The sequence below is a fragment of the Rattus rattus genome, chromosome 3 (assembly GCF_011064425.1).
Source record: "Rattus rattus isolate New Zealand chromosome 3, Rrattus_CSIRO_v1, whole genome shotgun sequence".
NCBI classification, from domain to species: domain Eukaryota; kingdom Metazoa; phylum Chordata; class Mammalia; order Rodentia; family Muridae; genus Rattus; species Rattus rattus.
Window position 1 is genome coordinate 32,413,449 of NC_046156.1, and position 20,847 is coordinate 32,434,295.

General features: G+C 41.3%; 1 protein-coding gene across 1 annotated transcript in view; it reads left to right on the forward strand.

The window, feature by feature from the left end:
* Positions 1-18,793, forward strand: part of Ank2 (ankyrin 2) — a 585,274-nt gene extending 566,481 nt beyond the window's left edge. Inside the window, 9 exon segments of the mRNA XM_032897358.1 lie at positions 698-772; positions 2,778-2,909; positions 3,837-3,980; positions 5,519-5,771; positions 7,143-7,431; positions 10,215-10,298; positions 10,412-10,576; positions 11,500-11,682; positions 16,472-18,793. Coding sequence (XP_032753249.1) covers positions 698-772; positions 2,778-2,909; positions 3,837-3,980; positions 5,519-5,771; positions 7,143-7,431; positions 10,215-10,298; positions 10,412-10,576; positions 11,500-11,682; positions 16,472-16,486 — 1,340 coding nt within the window. The 3' untranslated portion in view covers positions 16,487-18,793.
* The last annotated feature ends 2,054 nt before the right edge of the window (positions 18,794-20,847 follow it).

Genomic DNA, 20,847 nt, shown 5'->3' on the forward strand with positions numbered 1-20,847 from the left:
CTGGCAAGGATCTACAAAGCTCATGTGCCTTTGTCCTGCCTTCTTCCAAAGGTCAATAGGACATTGTTGTTCCTGGCCTCAGATTAAGTCCAGGTATAAGATAATTCTTAGTGCGTTCTTTCAGATAGGACGTGGTGGTGATAGACACCTCCATAGGCATGAGTACTACAGTCCAACCAGTTACTCTACTTCTGTATCCCATCTGTGGTTTCTCTGGGGTTTCATGTGTCAAGTGAGTGTGCTTTGGTGGACTGTTTCTTCTTCTTCTTCTTCTTCTTCTTCTTCTTCTTCTTCTTCTTCTTCTTCTTCTTCTTCTTCTCCTCCTCCTTCTCTTCCTCCTCCTCCTCTTCCTCCTCCTCCTCCTCCTCTTTTTCCTCCTTCTCCTCGTCTTCCTCCTCATCTTCTCCTTCACAATCACAAAAGGAAAGTCCTGAGATAACTAGACATTCTGTTCAGTTACAAGTCTTCATTAAAGGGATATGGAAGCAGATGGTTTCAACAAATCACCACATGGGATTCATTCCCTTTTTATCCCAGAATCAGAAAACACACCACTTCATATGACCTAAGTCATGATAGCTGATTTGTGTGACTATCAGATATTTGACCGAGTGACTTCCTTTCTTGGATGATCAGTACTATGGTTCCTCTCCTGTCCCAGACACTCTTTGGCCATTCTATTTTTAACCTTCTATAGATCCCCAGGATGAGCAGGAGCGGATGGAAGAGAGGCTGGCTTACATTGCAGATCACCTTGGCTTCAGCTGGACAGGTAATTGGTGTGACCCAGGCTTTCTACGGAGACAACCATTTAAAGATCTTTCCTTTCTCTCCTTTGTTTTTCTTGAGGAAGACTGTACGGAGTCGTGCAAAGAAAAAATCTGACTGCAACAGCTAATAGCACGGCCTGAGCAGATGGTTCTCAGCAGGTTCTGAGGTTCAGAACTTGAGATCTGAAGAGGGAATAAACTCATCTACCCATCCCCTTTTATATAGTTAGCTAAGTTTGGGGGAAATGGCTAGGCTTCAAACATTCTTAGATTCAATTTTATAGTATTTCGTTTGTGTTTTACCGAGACATGTTCTCACTGTGTGTCCCTGGCCAACCTGGAACTTTCTATGTCACTTAAGCATGTCTAAATTCATGGTAATCTCCTTCTTGCTCCAGTCCTGGGAACACAGATGTAAGCTACCATGCCCGGCAGTTTCCATAGCATTCAAGATTTCACCAGACGGGCTTCTTTTCGATGCTGGACATCAGGTGTCTTTCACAGTAAATAGTTACTAACATATGCTCTGGGTGAATGGTAAAATATACATGAGGGAGATGTTGCACTGACTTTTTTTTTTTTGAGGTAGGGGTGTTGAAGCATAGAGTATATGTTCGGTGAGCTATTAAAAGGTGAATTCTAAATCAGTATTGTTATGTACAAATACTGATTTACAAATTTAAAATGTATTTCTCATCTGCCCGTGACTTAATAGTAGGCAACATTGTAGCCTTGCTTACTTTCCTATTTACCATTTTTAACTCTGATGTGTTTCTTTATGAATCACTTGATATGTTTCACTGAGACAAAGGGTATAAAGTTACTACTATCCCATGTTTCTTAAATATTTGGTAGTAAATAAGCATTTGTTCTCGAAGATGATTGATAATTTTGAATAAATGACTGGAAGCAGTAGGAATAGCTATTTTCTAACTTTTAGTAATTTTAGAATAATATTGAAATACTCACTAGATGTTTACCTGGAGGATTTAGAGGAAAGACTGATACCAAAATATCTCCAGTTGGCATATCAGAAATTCATTATTTTCCTTGAATATGTGTGCTTCCATACACATACTAAATGTGGGAGGTATAGAAAAATTGGTGAAAATGTAAACCTTATAACCAAACATAACAAAAGAACGAAAAGGAAATAATCTCTAAAACAGAATTACTAGATCAAGGATATTTTTAATATTGAAAGATATCAGTTAGATAATAGAAGTCATTGCTTTATACACAATTGTATACCTACACATTAGAATAGCATGCACAAGCATCAAGTATTCATATAGAATTTTAAGAGTAGAATAAAAAAATCTTTAGTAAGCAAAACATTTGAGACAGGGTTTCTCTATGAAGCTCTGGTCATACTGGAACTCACTATGTAGACTAGGCTGACCTCGAACTCACACCTGCCTCTGCCTCCTAAGTGCTAGGATTCTAGATGGACATCGCTATGTCCAAACGAAGAAACTTTTCGGCTTCTACCCTACACAACTTTAATGCTTTAAGGCCTTTCCTTTATGCACATCAAATCAAGAAAAAAGTTACTATAAGTTACCTACAACCAGTGTTTGTATTCATTTCCAGAAATGGGATTTATAGGAGTTAAAAATTTATAAAAGTTAAAAATGCTCTGGTTCTCCTGTTTTTCAGTCATTTATTTTTCATTATCTTGGTTAAAAATATAAACAAGTGATGATGGTCTGATCTTCATTCACATTTTTTCCCTTTACCCTTACTACTTCTGCAATGACACTAATCAATTTTATATCCACTTTTAAGGGAGAGTGAGACTGAGCGAAAGTGAGAGTTAGTTAGTTAGTTAGTTAGTTAGTTAGTTAGTTAGTTAGTGTTAGTATATCACATTTGTATGTGAGTCACTGCTAATTCAAATTGCTCATAGCAGAAGGCCATATATTGCTTATACATCAAGGAACAAGGTATGGAGACTGAAACCTGAACTCACTGTGTTGATAATGCAGGCTTTTGTTATTGTTCTAGAATTAGCAAGAGAACTGGATTTCACTGAGGAACAAATTCACCAAATTCGAATTGAGAACCCCAACTCCCTTCAAGATCAGAGCCACGCACTGCTCAAGTACTGGCTGGAGAGAGATGGGAAGCACGCCACAGGTAGGTGGGAGACTGTTAGCGTAGAGGTGGATCTCAGGTAGAAGTGGGTCACCCAGTGATCCCATTCTTATAAAATCAGCAAGAGAAATTGTCAACAGTCACCAATTTTAAGAACCACTGTCAGCGAAGGAGAGCAAGCTGCTATCAGTTTTATCTTGATCCCTGAAAAATCTTGCATGGTATGTTTGTGAGCAATGTCAACTATCTGGAAAGGATATCTGTATCCGCTGCCAACAGAAAGTTCACTGCGACCTAACAGTTTCAAAGTATTGGGTAGTGGGCACAGTGTGTAGTTACTTATGATAACGTCACATTCCTGTTCACATTCCTCTCTAGTAATTTAGGTGTGTGGGGGAGGGGAACCAAATAGATACTCTATATGATGACTGATATTATGATCTCATGTGGAAAAAAATAAGAAATGAGATGGACCACAGCAGCTGCAACGTTCAGTGCTTTCTTTCACTTCTCCATGAAGATCTTCATATCCATTACTGGGTTTTTGTTGTTGTTTGTTTGTTTTTGTGTTTTTTGTTCTTTTGTTTGTTTTTTCCACATTCTTTTTTAACAGTAGTGATAGATTTAGAAAATAGAAACAGAAGGATACTTGAATAAACTTGAAAACAGATAATCAATAAATACCTTTTACGTAAATATTTTTCACACTGTATTTGAGATATACTTGAAGTCTTTATTTTTACTTAGATTCTAGTTTGGGCTGTGCTGTGGTCCTGTCTGGCAACTCTGTCTTGAGGGTCTGTAGGGTGCAGGCTGTGTGCATCACTGTTTGCCTGTTTACAAAGGTCCTAGCTAGACTTTGCCAGGTTCTTACTTGAATACCAAGAACGTAGTAAAGCAACCGAATGAAAGAAATCCTAAAAAGAGCACCTCTCAGATGTAAGGACTACTTCTTCTCCAATGTCTTAGATACTATCCTCATCGAATGCCTCACCAAGATCAATAGGATGGACATTGTACATCTCCTGGAGACCAACATGGAGCCCCTCCAGGAGCGCATGGGCCGCACTTATGCAGAAATGGAGCAGACCATTACGCTGGACCACAGTGAAGGTCAGGTGATTTTTTTGGTGATAGGGGATAAAACGAAAGCTGGACCTACTGCCTTCATTTTTTTAGGCAACAAACTACAGCCTTTGGTGGTGATATGTTTGTTTACATGCCACCTCAGTTCTCTCTCAGCCCATGGTGGCCCCCTGTTCATTCTTCATTGTCTCCTTGCCATAGGCGGCCATCCAGTTCTTTTTTTCCTCAGTTCCTTAGGGAACACTTTTCATACTGACACTTTTAAAATCTACTTTAACCACCAAGTTTTATATTTTGCACAAACACATCATAACCAGTAGCTATGCAGTTTCTAAGCACCACAATATTTAAGCATCCTGATTCCTTCTTCGTTTCTAAACCAATAATTCTTCATATGCACTGGAGCCTGTGGCCACTGTCCCTGTCAACTATAAGTATTCATTTATACTGAATTTACTCTCACTTGTTCTTAGTCTGTCCTTCTCCGCCCTTAGTCTGTCCTCTTCCTTTCCCTTTCCTCTTGGATTTGTACTTTCAGTTCTTCCTTCAAATCCTCACCATTTCTCTTCCCCTTATTTATCCTGACATAATGAGTTTTAACTTCAGACTTGCTAGAAACATAGGATTATAAGAAAATCTCCACATTTTCTACCAGAAGATCTTCTAAGATAAGGTATCAGTATAAACACTCCGCATTCCTTCCTGTCACAGTATACTACCTTCCCTTCTTGGCTAAAGCTATTACGTCTTTTCTGCTGATTCTCATCCTCTGTTAATCAAGGCCTTCCCTTCTGCAAGTATCCATTTGGCTCTTATCATTGGAGCCATGTCTAAAGCCATTGAGACACACTCTTAAAAGTTCTGTCCTTGAAAGGAAACTAAAGCGAATAGCTCTTCTGACTCTAAGTTGCTCCTTCCCTGTGTCTGCTCTGTTTCTCTGTCCATTTTGTCTCTCTCTTCAAGAGAGAGGCTGGAATGTCCTCTTTCTCCTTAGATCTCTGTATACTACACCAATCCATCCAGTAATGCTTTCCCTATGACCAAATCCCCAGTGTTCAAGTTCCTTCACACCTGATAGCATTTGATGAAAATAATTAATTTCTCTTTTTTCAATCCCATCTTCTTGCTTTCTTCATCTCCTCTCCATAACTTCTTTTCTCCGTACCCACTGCTAGATCTCTCAGGGACTCATCATTGCTCTTGATGTAATGAGATTCCTTAGCCCTGCATAAGAATGTCTACATAAAAAGAGTACTGAACCCCAGTGGTCAGGATTCCTCTTACCATTTGAAATCTGTCACAGCACTGTCACAGGCGATGCCTGCTAATCCTTAGGGTGACACTTTCTGAGGAAGTGCTCCCACAATTCTCTGGCACCTATGGCCCCATCACTATGCATCTTTCTCTGACTTCCTTAGGCTCCTCTGTAATGAGCATGGTGAAGTCAGGCACCGACTCTTGCTCGTCTTTCTAATAATGGTCCCATAGCAGGGTGTGGAATATAAGGTCCTTACCAAACATACCCCTAGCATAAGTGAGACTCATGGATATTTTCTCCCCTGCAGGGTTTTCGGTACTTCCAGAGGAGCTCTGTGCTGTCAAGGAGAAGAAGGAGCAGGAGGCTTCCAAAGAAAGCGAGTCCAGTGACCACCCACCCATGGTCTCTGAAGAAGACATATCTGTTGGTTATTCCACATTTCAGGATTGCATCCCCAAAACTGAGGGGGACAGCCCAGCAGCAGCACTGTCTCCCCAAATGCACCAGGAGTCAGTTCAACAAGATTTCTCAGGGAAAATGCAAGACCAGCAGGAATACTAGTGAGTTTCAGCAAAAAAAAAAAAAAGTCTGTTAAATGCAGCTCCAGAGAAGTAGCCACTGTGACAGCTGTGACAGGGAGCAAGGCCTACAAGGGAAAGTTCCAGTCGTCTCACAGGGCCCCACCTGTAATCAAGGGCTGTGTTGTAGAAAAACTAACAGTAAAGATACATAGTTGTGACCACGTTGTGTGACACCATTCTACCTGAGCTAACTTCTAGTTCTGTGACCTTGACCAATCCAAAAATGCTTCAGATCTCCATTTCCACATCTGGATATCATGATAACTACACATGTGATACTTATTTAATAGAATCAGAGGCCAAAGATAGTCCTGTGACTCACCTTCTCAGCGTACTCCTTCCAGAACACAACCATCACTTGTGGGACTCATATCTCGTCAGAATGCTTCCACATGGTGCCATGGCTGCACTGGAGTTTGAATAGCGATGGTGTGAGAACAGCAACCCATGAGTGCCTCAGCAAAGCTACGTAGTATCTAAGCATAAAAACATCAGTGCAATGTAGATTGTGTACACAGAATGCAAGACCATTAGTATGAGGTGGGATGGAGTGAAGAGTACGGATAGAGAGGCATTGTTTACTTACAAGGACCCTAGAGCATCATTCAGCTCAGATCTTTACCAGGTAAATGAATGAGCTGCCAGAGAAGCATGGCTATCCAGGAAGAAGGGAGCTCAGAAGAAGCAATGTTAGGTGTGTCAAGAGTTCAGAACCCAGTATTTCCATCGCTATTGAGTGAGATCTGTTGTCTGGTCACTGAAACACGAGAAGAAGCAGACTTGAAATGATTTCTTCCTTTGTAGGTACCATCCTCTGTTACCTGCCCGTAGACTTCAAGGGAGAACAGACAGGAAAGGTTAAAAAATAGAGACATGAAAAAGAAAATGGGGGAAGGCCAGGACCACCAGAGAGACATTCAAGGAATTTGTTTTTGGTGACAGGACATAGCACTGCTGGATAAAAGCAAGGAGCAGAAAAGGCTACGATGTTCTTCTTTAGAAACTGAGGTTTTGAAAGACTGTGTGGGAATTACTCAAAACTGCTAGAAAATGTCAGTGTCAACAGGTCCTTCCATCAAATAATAGACCTGCAATTTTACATCTTTCTATTTGTAATTACACTAACTACACTAACAAAGGTTTATTCCATTCTGATAACTTCTTGCTTGCTTCGAAAGCATCATTTATAAACCTTTGTTACATAAACCTCTCTTTTTCATATTTATACATTTGTGTGTGTGTTTGTGTGCACTATGTGTGCATACACACCTAGGATCTTGGCTAACACAAAGAGAAATTTCGTTTTCCTTTCCAATGTTCTTTCGTCATAAATTGTCCTTTTTGTTGCAGTGTGACCACACCAGGGGCAGAAGTGGAAGACACGCAGAAGGCCGCAGTCATTCCTGACTCTCTTTGTAAGACTCCTGAGGACATCAGCACCCCTCCTGAGGACGCAAAGCCTTGTCTCCAGACTCCAGTGGCTAGCGAACGTGCTTCTCCAATCGTCCAAGAGCCTGAGGAGGCTTCCGAGCCCAAAGAGGAAAGTTCTCCAAGGAAAACCAGCCTGGTCATAGTGGAGTCAACAGACGACCAGCCTCAGGTCTTTGAAAAGTTGGATGGTGACGCTGCTTTTCAAAAGGTTAGGCCTTCCTTCCTGGGTGAGCCCTTCCTCACCTATGACAAAGTTACAGCTTCCTGGTTTCTCTTTCTATTGTTTCTTTTTTGTTACATTTTGTATTGGTTTTTAAGTTCTAAACTATAATGGTTTATCACATAACTTAAACTGGACATGGAAAACCCCTGAGAGCTAGTAAGTCTAGGGAAAATGGTATACAGTTCCAATGTCAGCTGTTGTACTGAGAGCATCATGGGAAATTTTGAAAATTTACTGGAGTCCTGTGAGACAGTGGTGATGGCGATGAGCAAGTCTGCTGCAAGAGTGCCAGCGTGATGCTGGGCCTGCAGGCTGTGAGCAATGAGCGTTTGCATTGGCACATCTGGGGTGGTTAGCACCCAAATGCTCTTCAGTGCAAATGGACTATTGTATTAAAAAAATAAATTAGTGTGTGTGGGGTTAGGTTTGTGTGTTTATATACGGTGTACACAGCACAATGATGTGTGGAGGTCAAAACTAGTCCTTTCCTGCCCCCTTGTGGGGTGTGGAGACCCAGGTCAAGCCTGCCCAGAAGTGCCTCTGCTGGAGAGATGAACCATCTTGCCAGTGCACTTTGCCAGTTAGGGTTCCTCAGATTGGTCTTAGTAATAACTTAGAAAAAAACACTATCCCTAAACCTGTTGTCATCTTTTATTGTCCAAATGCCTGCCAGTGGCCCAAGAGTGCACTATGACACGTAGTTTGTCATAAGAGAATTTTAAAGTTGTAAGCAGAGGTGCAGGCCATCTTAAGAAAGGCTTTGAATCCAGAATTCCCCAAATGGGGTCTAGATGTCCACAGACCTCAGCACTGGCTGAGGAGTTTGCTCCTCCTCACAACTCCTCTCCCCGGAGAAGCCTGGCGAGCAGACTGAGCAAATCCTAATGTGTTTCTCATTAAGTTAGAAATTACTTTCCTTTGAAGAGTGAGAGTTTTAGACAACATTTTATGTTGCGAGATATTTTTTAAAGACGTTATTGTAAGGCATCTAAGCATATTGCTGGGCGGTAGGTTCCTGAATGTATTTAATGTATAATTTGGTTTTTAACTTGGATGTTTTCCTTTCAAAGAGAAGGTGGCAGAGCTATAACTTGGGTATTTTGAAATGTATTAAGCTAATCGAATGTATTCCTTTCTTTCGAAAACAAAACCAGTGTCACTTCAGGCTGAGCATAGGAGTCTGTACCTGTCATCCCAGGACCCTGAAGTCCCAGGCAGAAAGGTCATGATTTTAAAACCACCCTGGAATAGACCATAGCAAGATGCTGTCAAAACACTTGGAAGGGAAGAAGGGGGGAGAGAGCTGAAAGAGGAGGGGAAGAGAGGGGAAAGGATGGAGGAATAGGAATGGAAGGAGGGAGGAAGTCATGCTCCATTGAGAAAAACTGACAGTTTATGACTCCTAAGACATAGTTTCTGATCTAAAATTATGTTCCTAGCCTCATCTCCGGCTTTGGATCAAACTCTTAAATCAGAGTATTCTCTGAATTTCTTTGAAAAACTAATCTAATATAATTCAAGGCCTACAAATCTTGATGCCAGGAAAATGTACCATTAGCTAATATCTCCAGGAAATTGGTCTTACCTTCAGAAAGCTCAGGTACAAATATGTGCTGCTCCATGTGTGGGATAAGAGTTCCATTCTGGACCTCGTCAAGACTGGCCCACAGATCCAAAGTGTCTACTGTGTGACTTAGGCCCTGTGTTTTCACCTGGCTATTTCCCAAGAACAAAGACTCATGTGGGAAGCATGTATCCTTAGGACCAGCTTTGACAGTCAGCGTTTCCAACAGCTCTCAGGTTGCAGAATTTCACTCTGATTCTGGAAGCAATGAAACTGCATACTTGTTGAGGCTTGAGATCAACACACACGCCCTTTTTTCCCCACCAAAATTGGTGATTTTCCCACCAGCGTAAAATTTCAGAATGTGATATGGACAAACACAGAAACTAATAGTAAAGACATTCAATAGCAAATTAGGCAAAACAATGCAGCCACATGTGGTGGCTCACGTCTGTAAACCTGTCATTTGGGGAGTCTGGGACAGGATGAAGGAAAGTTCAAGGTCAGGGTGGTCTCCCAAGTCAGATCCTATCTCTTGAAAAATTTTGGTTAAATATTTTTAAAAGCAAAGCAAAACAACAAAAAACAATGACTCTTACATGCTTCCACCAGGAGCTAACAGAGGAATTAGGGGAGCTGGAGGCCAGCTCTGATGAGGAGGCCATGGTAACTACCAGGGTGGTCCGACGGAGAGTGATCATTCAGGTATCCACTCTTAAGTTACTGCACGTCAGGACAGCTCTGTCCTTCACTAAGTGACCCAGAACAACAGAGGCTGAGCATGCTCTGTAGGTAGTGCATGCGTGGAAGGCGGCTCCTATGTTTCTGCCACATGTATAAGGGAACGCAGAGCCAACGATGTTTGCAGCCTTCCTCCTAGAGAGCCGACGCGCAGAAGAAAGATTCAGCTTTTTGGCTTTCACCTGTCTCTCCTCCTGCTTATTCATTTTTGTTGGTTGATTAACATTTACCTAACTTTGCTGAGATCCTCCTACGCATGACGTTTTTGTAATTTATTTTTTTAATCCACCTGCTTAATTGTTTTAATTTTTATTAATCAAACTGACAGGATTTTGCATCTCAGCAATACTTCTCGACATGACGTCTCTCTGGTTTTTCTAACATTTCTCACATTAAACCACTTGGCTGTAGTTCTTCAGGACAGCACCAGAGACTTGAGTAACACTTTTCTCCTACTGTTTAGGGAGACGATATGCCTGACATTCCCCCAGAGACAGTCACAGAGGAAGAATATGTCGACGAGAACGGACACACTGTGGTGAAGAAGGTACTGGCCAGGGGCTCTCTGTAAAGGGCTGACCCCACTTTTCCTGTCCAAATGCTATCCCTAGTGTGGAACCATAACTCAAAATTAACATAGACTCATGAAATGTCTTTCAGGTTACCCGGAAAATTATCAGGCGGTACGTATCCTCTGACGGCACAGAGAAGGAGGAGATTACCATGCAAGGAATGCCACAGGAGCCAGTCAACATCGAGGATGGGGACAGCTATTCCAAAGTGATAAAGCGCGTGGTATTGAAGAGTGACACCCAGCTGTCAGAGGTGAGGCCACCCAGCTCCACAGCGTTTATTTCATAGAGAAAGACAAAACATAGGCAAAAAAAACAAAAATGTTCATTCCTCCTGAATCTCAATTTTACGTGGCCATTATTCTCATTGCCTTTGTTCGATTATTTTCATCTCTATGCTGTGAATGCTTCATAGTTGATAAAAAATCCGAAGTCAAATTTTAGGAGAATAAAATCCATTTTTTTTCTGGCCAGATGTGTGTCATAAAGAAATGGTGTCTAAGTGAATTACAGTGCTTGGGCCCTGTTGGCACACCAGCCTTCCAAAGGTCGTGTATTAGACATGTTTGATACTCAAACTTCTGCATTTTGGGGTCATCAACGTTATATATATATAAAGCATGGTCTGAAACTCCATGCTTTATAATTTATCACTTTCTGTTTCACTTCCTGTTGGAATGCTTCAGACCACCACACACACACACACACACACACACACACACACACACACACACACACACTGCTTCTCTTAGACACGCAATTTGAAAGTCTTACTGTCCTGCATCCATTCATATCTTCAGAATCGTATGACTATAGACCTGAGGCCATCTAGCCACCCCCTTTGTCTCTCATAACTTTTCAAGTTCTCCCTTCAGGGGTCGAGCTTATCTTCATGTTGCAAAAGAAATAGTTGTGAGCTCAAGCCTAGGCTGCCAGTCTACACTGCACCTATTAGCTTTTTAGAAATTGGCTGGTAAGTTTTTACTCATGTGGCCCATTAACTAGCTCCGTGCCATGGCTGTGCATACTCAAAGAGACCAATTGATCTCTTCTTCCCAATTGCCACTTTTTAGAAAGCCAGTATTGTAAACATGTTATTTCACAGCACAGAAAATGTCATCATTTGTTCCATTTTATCCATTGGGAACTGTCTGTCACATGTCCTTCAATCATTAGGTGACTTTGTCCGAACCCAGCATTTTGTCCAGTACCTCACAGTTTCAGGCTGAACCAGTAGAAGGCCGTAGAGTCAGCAAAGTTGTTAAAACAACAATGGTTCATGGAGAACGGATGGAGAAGAGCCTGGGGGATTCTAGCTTAGCCACTGACCTTCCTTCAGCCAAAGAGGACTTTGAAGAGGTACAGAAGCATTGGTTCATTTTGTGTTTGTTTTCCTTTCGTGTTTCCTTTGTGTATGTTTCATGTGCATTTCATGGTTGCTTTGGGTTCAAAAAGAAAATCATTTGTCACTGCTTCATTTCATGCACAGATCCATGGAAGGTGATAGGGTAACACAAAAGACCAGGTTTCCTTCTTGAACAATTTGTGTGGTGGAGTAATATTTCCTCATGCCAGTGGTATTCATTCGTGCCACCCCAAAGGGCTCTTAGAAACACAGACTGCTAAGAATCATTCCTGCTGAGGTGGGGTCAGAGTCTCCAGAGTTGGGACAAGATTCTCTATGTCTGTCAAATTATAAAGCCAGCTGTTATGGCATAGGCTTGGACACTGGCACTGATGTGGCTAAGGCAGGGTGTCAGAAGTTCAAAGGTAGTGTATTCTACTAAATGGGTTCAGGCCAGTCTGGACCTTTTAATGGTAGTCTGTAAATAAATAAATAAATAAATAAATAAATAAATAAATAAGGAAAATATATACTAGTGCAGAATGGGTTCCCCTGTTAGATGTTAGATCTTATCCTTGTTAACTAATATCCTCAATGATGTGCATTAAAGAAAAATTAAGACACAGCCAGAACATGTCAAATACAGAGGAGAATGCCAGCAGTAAACCACTGAACTGAGAATGGGATCCCCATTGGAGGAATTAGAGAAAGGACTGAAAGAGCTGAAGGGGCTCGAGACCCCATATGAACAACAGTGCCAACCAACCAGAGCTTCCAGGGACTAAATCACTACCCAAAGACTATACATGGACTGACCCTGGGCTCCAACTACATAGGTAGCAGTGAATAGCCTTGTTGGGGTACCAGTGGAAGGGGAAGCCATTGGTCCTGTCAAGGTTGGACCCCCAGTGTAGGGGATTGTTGTGAGGGTGGTAATGGGGGGGTGGATGGGGAGGGGAACACCCATATAGAAGGGGAGGGGGAGGGGTTAAGGGGCTGATGGACAGGAAACTGGGAAAGGGAATAACATTTGAAATGTAAATAGGAAATACCCAATTTAATAAAAATAGAAGAAAAAAGAAAAAAGAAAAAGTATATTTATTTTAATTTTAAGAGCGTTTGTTATTTAAATTCTGATCCTTAATAGTTAGGAAATAGTTCTTTAGTGGCAGAACCACAGACTTTCAATATGATTACAAACTACAGGAATTCTGGAAAACAAAACAAAGCCAATGTTTTGATTAATGGCAAGCTAATTTGACTCTGCATAATCTGGCTTAGACTTAGAAAGCAAAGGGCAGGAACTGCCACAAATCTAGTAGAGCATGAAGGCTTCTTATGCACTTATAAAATATTCATTCTCCGTGAATGAAATACACTGGACCTGATTATAGGATGCGGTCTTTGGTTTCTCTAAGGCATTAATGATACGCAGTGAATATCATTAGACACTAAACTATCTCAATCCCAAAACACATCTGCTCTGAGGGTTGAAGAAAGGATGACAGACAGACAGACATATACAAATGTCTACATTTAAAAAGATTCAAGTTAAATGCTGTACTCTGTGGCCTCTACTTACTCACAGGGATTCAGTTGTATTTTAGGGTACCCTCCTGGCCCTCACAAAGCACTGGGATTGATCTGCAGGTACTAGACCAACAATATAAGAAGGATGATCATATTAACAGCCTTACTGAAGTAAGATAGTATATTTGCTTATTAAAAGCCAGCTTTCTTTAAATACTTTCAGTTCTGCACATCTGACTTGTTGGACGTTCAAAAAGTAAATTCTCCAGTCGTACACTGTAGAGTGTTTTTGGTTTTGTCTCCGATCATGTCCTTTATCGTTCAGCTCTCCACAATCAGAAGGGGTGTGGTAAAACAAGGAAGTCATTTAAAGTCAGTCGGCATAGATGTAGTTAAAAGCTTTTGATGAGTAGTATAAAACTATTTGTGACACCAGTGGAATTTTAAGGGGATTGTTAAATAAAACTTAATACCGATATGAGCCCATAGGAGTTGTCATTTGTCCCATCAGATACCTCTTTCTGTATCACCACAATTAGTCAGGCAGTAGACTGTTTTACAGTTTCTGGTCTAAGAGTCAAGTCTTGTTTTTTCTTTTTCTTACCTCAGGCTTTGGGTTACACGGGTAGCCACATGAAAGTCCACTTGCCCAGTTTAGTAGAGAATGAAATCCTGAAGGAGGATGGATCAATAATTAAGAGGTTTGGGTTAGCATGGGGTAACGCTTTGCCAACTAACATAATACAAACGGTTTCTAATGTTAGAAAAGGGCAGAGCCCTTCTGAGCTGCTGACTGTCATATCTGACAAGGCACAGATCAGGCATGAGTGTGTTGCTCCCACAATGTCCACTGATGCCTTCAAATTAATACTGAGACATAGCAACATACAGTTTGACTTTCTGGATTCAAGCAAATTGCCCGTATAGTCAAGTAGGTGGGGTGTACCACCAACTTCGTAGATTTGGAGATTATGTGAAGAGAAATCTAATCAATGGCACACTGATTAGCTTGGCAACTAACTAAAACCAGCTCTGTCTTCATCTACTGTGGCTCTGGATAGTGCCTGCTTTTCACTGGTAACAAATTTCATTACTCTGCATGTGAGTGGCAAGAAATTAGAATGTACGCGTGATGCCCTAGATCCTGATCGTACTGAGTGCTGTGGAAAGCAACTTTGGTCAGAGTTGTGCAAGTACTGAGCAGCCTCTCCCACGTGTGTGTGTGAAAGGGTGCTAGCTGTTAGGCACGGTGACCTGACCGCTGCATCTCAAGTTCAATGCCTGAACTGGGCTTTACCTCTCTGTTTGTTCTCGCTTCTTTAGTCCTCTGGCACCATTGTAAGCATCAGGACTCACACAGACCCCTCAGCCTCTTAGTAAAAGATACAATGGGAACCCAAGTTATTACTGTGCTTCTCATCTCATTGAAAAGAGCAGAAAGATCATCATTTATAGTACTCTAGGGGGCTATTTTAGGTTTCTGGAACATAATAATTAGAAGAGCAAAATTAAAGGTTCTGTCATACGCTAACCCTCTGCTCAAAAGGGAGAAACAGTAGCAGCTATGAATTTGGAAGAATGTAATTGCTCTCCTAGAACTTTTAAATGCCGTATGAATTAAGGACGAAATGTCTCTGCTGTTCTGAACATTTGACTCTTTTGTCCAATTGTTCAGACTAAACTATAGAGTCCTCCCAAACCCTGGCGTTCCAGGATCTGTGAACCAGAATAGATTTGGGGAGCAGTTGACTCACTGTGTCTTTACAGTAGTAGACACAAAGCCAACGATAGAGACAGACACCTTGCATTCACCCTGCTAGAGAGTGTGGAATTCTATGGTGCATAGCACTTCAGTTATCATATGATATACATCTGTAGAAAACTAAAAAAGGAGAGAGAGAGAGAGAGAGAGAGAGAGAGAGAGAGAGAGAGAGAGGCAGACAGACAGGCAGACAGACCTAGGCTATAGGCCTGCCCTGCGAACCAGAGCTATGAGGCTCTACAGAAAGAGGCTGGTATTTGCCTTTTGTGGAGTAAAAGAAGCAGCAATGATGGTGACCACCAGAAATACACAAACTGATTGCATTCACAGCAATCAAGTTTGAACATTCCATCAAGAGGAACAAATGTAGATATGCCATCAAATGAAAAAACACAAATTACATATTATCTACTAGAGGGCGAGATTTGAGAAAGGGAGAAGGAAGCAAGGAGTAAGTTTTTAGAATCCAGGATCATCCCAGTGAGTGTTTCCAGGTTTGACCATGGTCAGAACTCTAACTTCTAAACACTGGGAATTCATAAGGAAAATGCTGGTCCTTCTCTATATCTCCAAGATCCTCTCTGCTTCTCAGTAAAAGATACAGATATGGACCCAGGATCAGGAATCCCAGTCCCTTATCTAATGCTTTTAAAAAAAAAAGTGAGATGTCACTAAAATCCTCTAAAGTCAGTTTTTCTTCTTTTTATAATCATGATAGTACATAAAATATATTCAACACATATTTGTGGTTGAAGCATTATTCTCACAGGTAGAAAGCAAGAAGAACACAGAAGGAACAAATTGTAGTATCATTTTCAAGTGGGGAATCTAAGAAAAGAGCTGTATGTAATAAAACAGTAAGTTACAGCATCTTTTCTCAAGAAGCTCCTTCCAAGGAGACAGGGAAGGGAACACTGCTCACTGGCATGCAGGGATGCCCAGGAGTTAAGCACATGGAGGTCCTGAGGATACATAGGAAGTGTCAGCTCCCAAGTCACACCCATTTTCTTTCCCTCCCTTGTCAACTCCTTCAGAGGCCTTCTTGTTGGTAGATAGAATATTGTATATTGGTAGAATATTCCAGTTTTTAAAGATCTGGATCTCTCTGGAATGTTCTAGTAAAACAAAATTTGGGCAAAGTTCAGGTGGGAAATGAGTAGATTTTAAGTAGTTTTTCTGATCATGCCAGTGGTGCCTGTGGGATTGTTATTTCAGAGTAGACAAGAATCTTCCAGATCCATGCAGCTCAACCGAAATATGAGTCATGGCCTGGCTTCTCTCTGAGAAAATAAAATGAAGGCACAGAGTCTTTCATATGAAGTATTTCTACAAGATGAAAAAATAATCAGTATTTGTTCCAAAATATAATTTTTAGAGTTTTGTGAGTCCTTTCCGATGGGAGAGGCTCATTTATGAGAAATGTCTGTCCTTAACAATAGGAAGAGATATAGAGGTGAGACAGGAAGTACATGGGGAAGAAAGAGCCTAATAATCTCGTCTGCTTCCTGTAGGACAACAATGAGTAAAGCCAGGACACAGAGGAGGGCTGTGGTGAAGGACCAGCAGGGGAAATGCATCAACTTGGAGCACCTGGAGGATGTTCCCGGAGCACTGGACCAAGACGACCTCCAGCGAGATCTCCAGCAACTCCTTCGGCATTTCTGCAAAGAGAACACAAAGCAAGAGGCCAAATGAGGAGCTGCCCAGGTCTCACCAGAAACCACAAACCCACTCAATATGCAACTTCCCGTTTCCACACAGGAGTGACTGAAGTGGCCTAATTACTGAGATCCTTGGACATTTCCACTCTCAGCAAACACAGAGCATCTACTTTTCCTCCTTTCTCCCTGCCCCTCTCTAACTATAAGCTAATTTGTGACCAAAGATAGCATCCTTCATTCCGGATGCTGTATCCACTATTTTGAGCATCCGTGCTAACCTGGGAACTGGCACCTCCATTGTATGCTTCTGCTCAAGCTCCATGAAAATCCATTAATCAGAAGAACTTCACCTGCAGACTTCTTCAAGTGACAGGGGAATCCTTCCAAGGATATCTATGTATAATGTATATAGCCGAAATTCTCAGACGAACAACAGAGTAAAATTCAAACCACTGCCTGTCATAATTACACTGGGCACCATGGAATAAAAGCCTCTAGATATTGCTGAACGATGGTTAATTATGATATTGCTAACACAATCGGATGGGAATCCAGTTCTACGGAAGGAACACTTCAGACCTAGACACGTCCTTAGGACTTCCAGAGTAGCCATTGCTCCAAAAGCCGTTGGGATCATAATCTTGAAGAAGGATCCCAAGGAGCGGTCTCTAGTACTGGTTGGCCATAGCCGTTGGCTCTCGGACTGCGACCCTGAGGGAGGGAGAGAAGGGCTCACAGGCAAGCAGATGGAAACGGTGAGGTATTCTGGTGCTAGAAGCCTCAGGGGTGGTGTTCTAGCACCTTCATGTGTCTTTGACTTTGGACATGTTGGCAGGGTATTTTAAAAGCTATAACTACTGTAGTTTTCCAGTGTTCATTGCTGCTTTAGCAAACCATGCTGTCTTACTGGTGGTACTTTCTTCTGGCCACTGCACTGTAGATAATTCATTGGAAACAAGATTTATGCACCACACAAAAGGTTAAATGCTGTCACCATGTTGGAGTGGTTTCTTTTCTCTTTTTTCCCCCCACCTCCAGGTTTATCTTTCCTCTAATAACCTGCATGTAGCATTAAACACACACACACACACACACACACACACACACACACACACACACACACACACACACAGCCCTTCTTATCACACTAATGGTTTTCACTCTGAGTTTTCACCTTCTAGCCACGTCTGCCCTTCAGCTTGCAGACGAGATTGAGAAATCCTTGGAAAAATTGGTTCTGATTAATTTTCTTTTTCTTTTTGGTTTATTTATTTGAAACCCAGACACCCTTGGAAACTGAAGTGCGTTTGTGTGACTTTCTGTTTGTTTCCGAGAAGGGCCAATGACAGTCTGAGTGATCCCCATGCCCTGTGTCTAATCCCTCTAGTGATTGAAGCTGTGTAGCATTTTAACATATATATATATAAATATATTCACAAATATATTCATATAAACAGTATACGTTTTGAACCAGTTATTTGTTAAAGAAAGTTTATTCAATGAAGATGAAATTAAAAAAGAAAGAAAACAGTCTACCCTCCAGAGATTGAAAATTTTCCAGTCCTAGCTGGCTTTTTCCTGTGTGCAGAACTGACTCATTGCTTGGAATGTCAAACACAAACATGACAAATAACAGCACTTCATCTTTTTAAGTAACATTGCCAAGAGAAGAATTTTCCTGGGAGAGTGCTTTCCCATCAGCCAAATCTCCTGAGGAGTCCCCAGCACTAGCACTTTCTGGGGGTTGAGTAGAAACAAAGTATTCTTTGGCATCCAAACTGAGAGAGAGAGAGAGGCGGGTGGCAGCCCTTTGTGAGATACATGGTGGCCATCTTGTCAGACCTTCACCCGGAGCTCATGAAAAGCCTTTCTGTTGTGTTATTTGCAGTGCAGATGATGTCTGTGTGACAACATAATGGTTCTTCACTTTTTTTTCTTTCAATTTTGATTTCTTTTTTTTTTTGCTGTGTTATCAAAAACTTGAATACTGTGAGAAGAAGTGAATTTTCAGTTGATGAATCAGCATCTTGTTCCCATGGTGATAACACTAATTGAATATATCTATGAGGGCATGTATTAGTTATTGGAAAACCATACAACACTAACAGTACATAGCTGCAATGTTGTACAATGGCTGATTTAACTAAATAAAATGTATAAGTGTTAAGTGTGGCAGTGGTGGTTTGTCCTTCTTTATGACCAGTCTATTTTAGGAGAATCAGAGATTGTTAGATGAGGTCAATATGAAGCCAACAGAGATATATGAATTGCCTTTTTTCTCCTTAGTGTTTTTATTTAGTAATATTTGGGGGGAGGGCAGATGGTAGCATGCACTGGATTAGCTCACCACAGCCCCAAGGAACTTTTATTATTACTGTTACTCAACTGGGCAACAAGGCAAATTAAAAAAAAAAGATTCGAGGCTATCTAGCAAATGAAAAGTAGGAGCTTTTAAGGATGGGGGGGGGAGGGAAATGGGTAATCTGATCAGTAACGTGGAGGGTAAGGCCACAGGGATTTGGTCCATTTATATAGAGTGACAGCAGTAAAAGACAGACTTTGGGGACGACAGTTAACCCTCGGGTTTTCTTTCTTGTTTAGCAGGCAGAGAACAGGAAATTAAATGAATATATTCATTTGAAGGCAAGGCAGGAGTATGTCAAGTTGTAATCTTTTGGAATGTTTGGGTTTTAAAAAGCAAAACAACAAAATTGCTTCATCTATCAGTGTGTGTGTGTGTGTGTGTGTGTGTGTGTGTGTCTATCTATAAGTATGTATGACTATGTCTGTCTTGTTTGTCTGTATGTAAATAGTGTAAGGAAATGCTTAAAACTAAGTGAGTTTGTTTAAATCTCACTACAACATTAACAGGCCAGCTAGATCTGCGTTGGCTCTTGTCCATTAACAAAATCTTCTGGGATCACCATAACAGCTATGCCAAAAAAAAAAAGCAGAGTATTAAAGTTTGTGTGCCCCCACCCTGAGTAACAGTAATGTGTCCCTGTCAGTCACTTACTGTGCTTTCTACTTGCTGCAACTGGGTTTGCCTGGCACTGGATGTAGAACATTAAATAGCAAGAGAAAACACAGTATAGTCTCACACTTACTGATCTCCTGTGCAAACCCCAATTTTAAAAGTGAGCTTTTGTGACTCACATGCAGCTACAAGAATATGTTTAGAAGTGGGGTGGAGGGAGCCTCTAATCTAAGGGAAGATGATAGATAGCTTGTCAATGGCCTGCATTAGTCACACAGAAGTGTGAACTCACACACATACTTAGACGCTAGGCAACAGTTGGAAATGAGACTGCTCGTGGGAGCCATTCAACTGATGTCAGGATGGAGAGTCTGGTTGTGGGTAAACGCCAGGCATGAGAATAGGTCAGATGGGAAGAAACTAAAGAAATATTTAATGAAAACCAAAATCAATACCAGTTTTTCTTAAATGGTAGAATAAAGATAATCTGCCTACTTTCATTAGTATAAAATCATACCGTGTAGGTTTACATGAACTGGTCATCCCTGCTTAAAAACAATACTTTCTTTCCCTTGGGTAAGCTGCCATTTCTGTGTCATATTTAGTCACACCAGAATCCAATGACATCTTGCAATGTACCACATGAATAGATATGTAATACAACTTCAACTCAGGGTAAAAACAATACTTAGGAAAATCTTTTAAATAGCTAAGAAAAAAAAAAAAAAGCAAACCTGTTTCCCAAGGTTTTTCTTGTATACAAATTAAGTTCCTGTTTACACTCAGATTTTCTGGGATGTTAAAGGGTCCCTGTCACTTTTTGTTAGTGCCACAGGACGGAGCAAACAGCATATTAAGGTGTGCTTAAGCTCTAAAGGTGCTTTTGGGATACAATGGTTCTGTGCTGTACACACACACCAACAGCGATATTTCTCCTAATTCAATAGAGTTAACAGATTCAGACAATTTCCTCAGCAGGAAGATAAGACAATTCTTCCCCATGGACATCATTCTGCAGATGCAGGCAAGAGCTACAAGCTATGACCTGATACCACAGAAGCCGTGTACCACAGGATCCGTTGAATTCATACCCACATATGTTATCAGTCACACTTGGGATTGAGCAAGCTCAGAGCCAGTGTTGAAGACCTTAACATAACTGCTCTAGGTTAGAATGCCAAACCACTTCCTGGGCCAGAGTCACTGGTCCACTGTCACGCTTATGCTGTTCCTCAGGGAGGGACTCCAA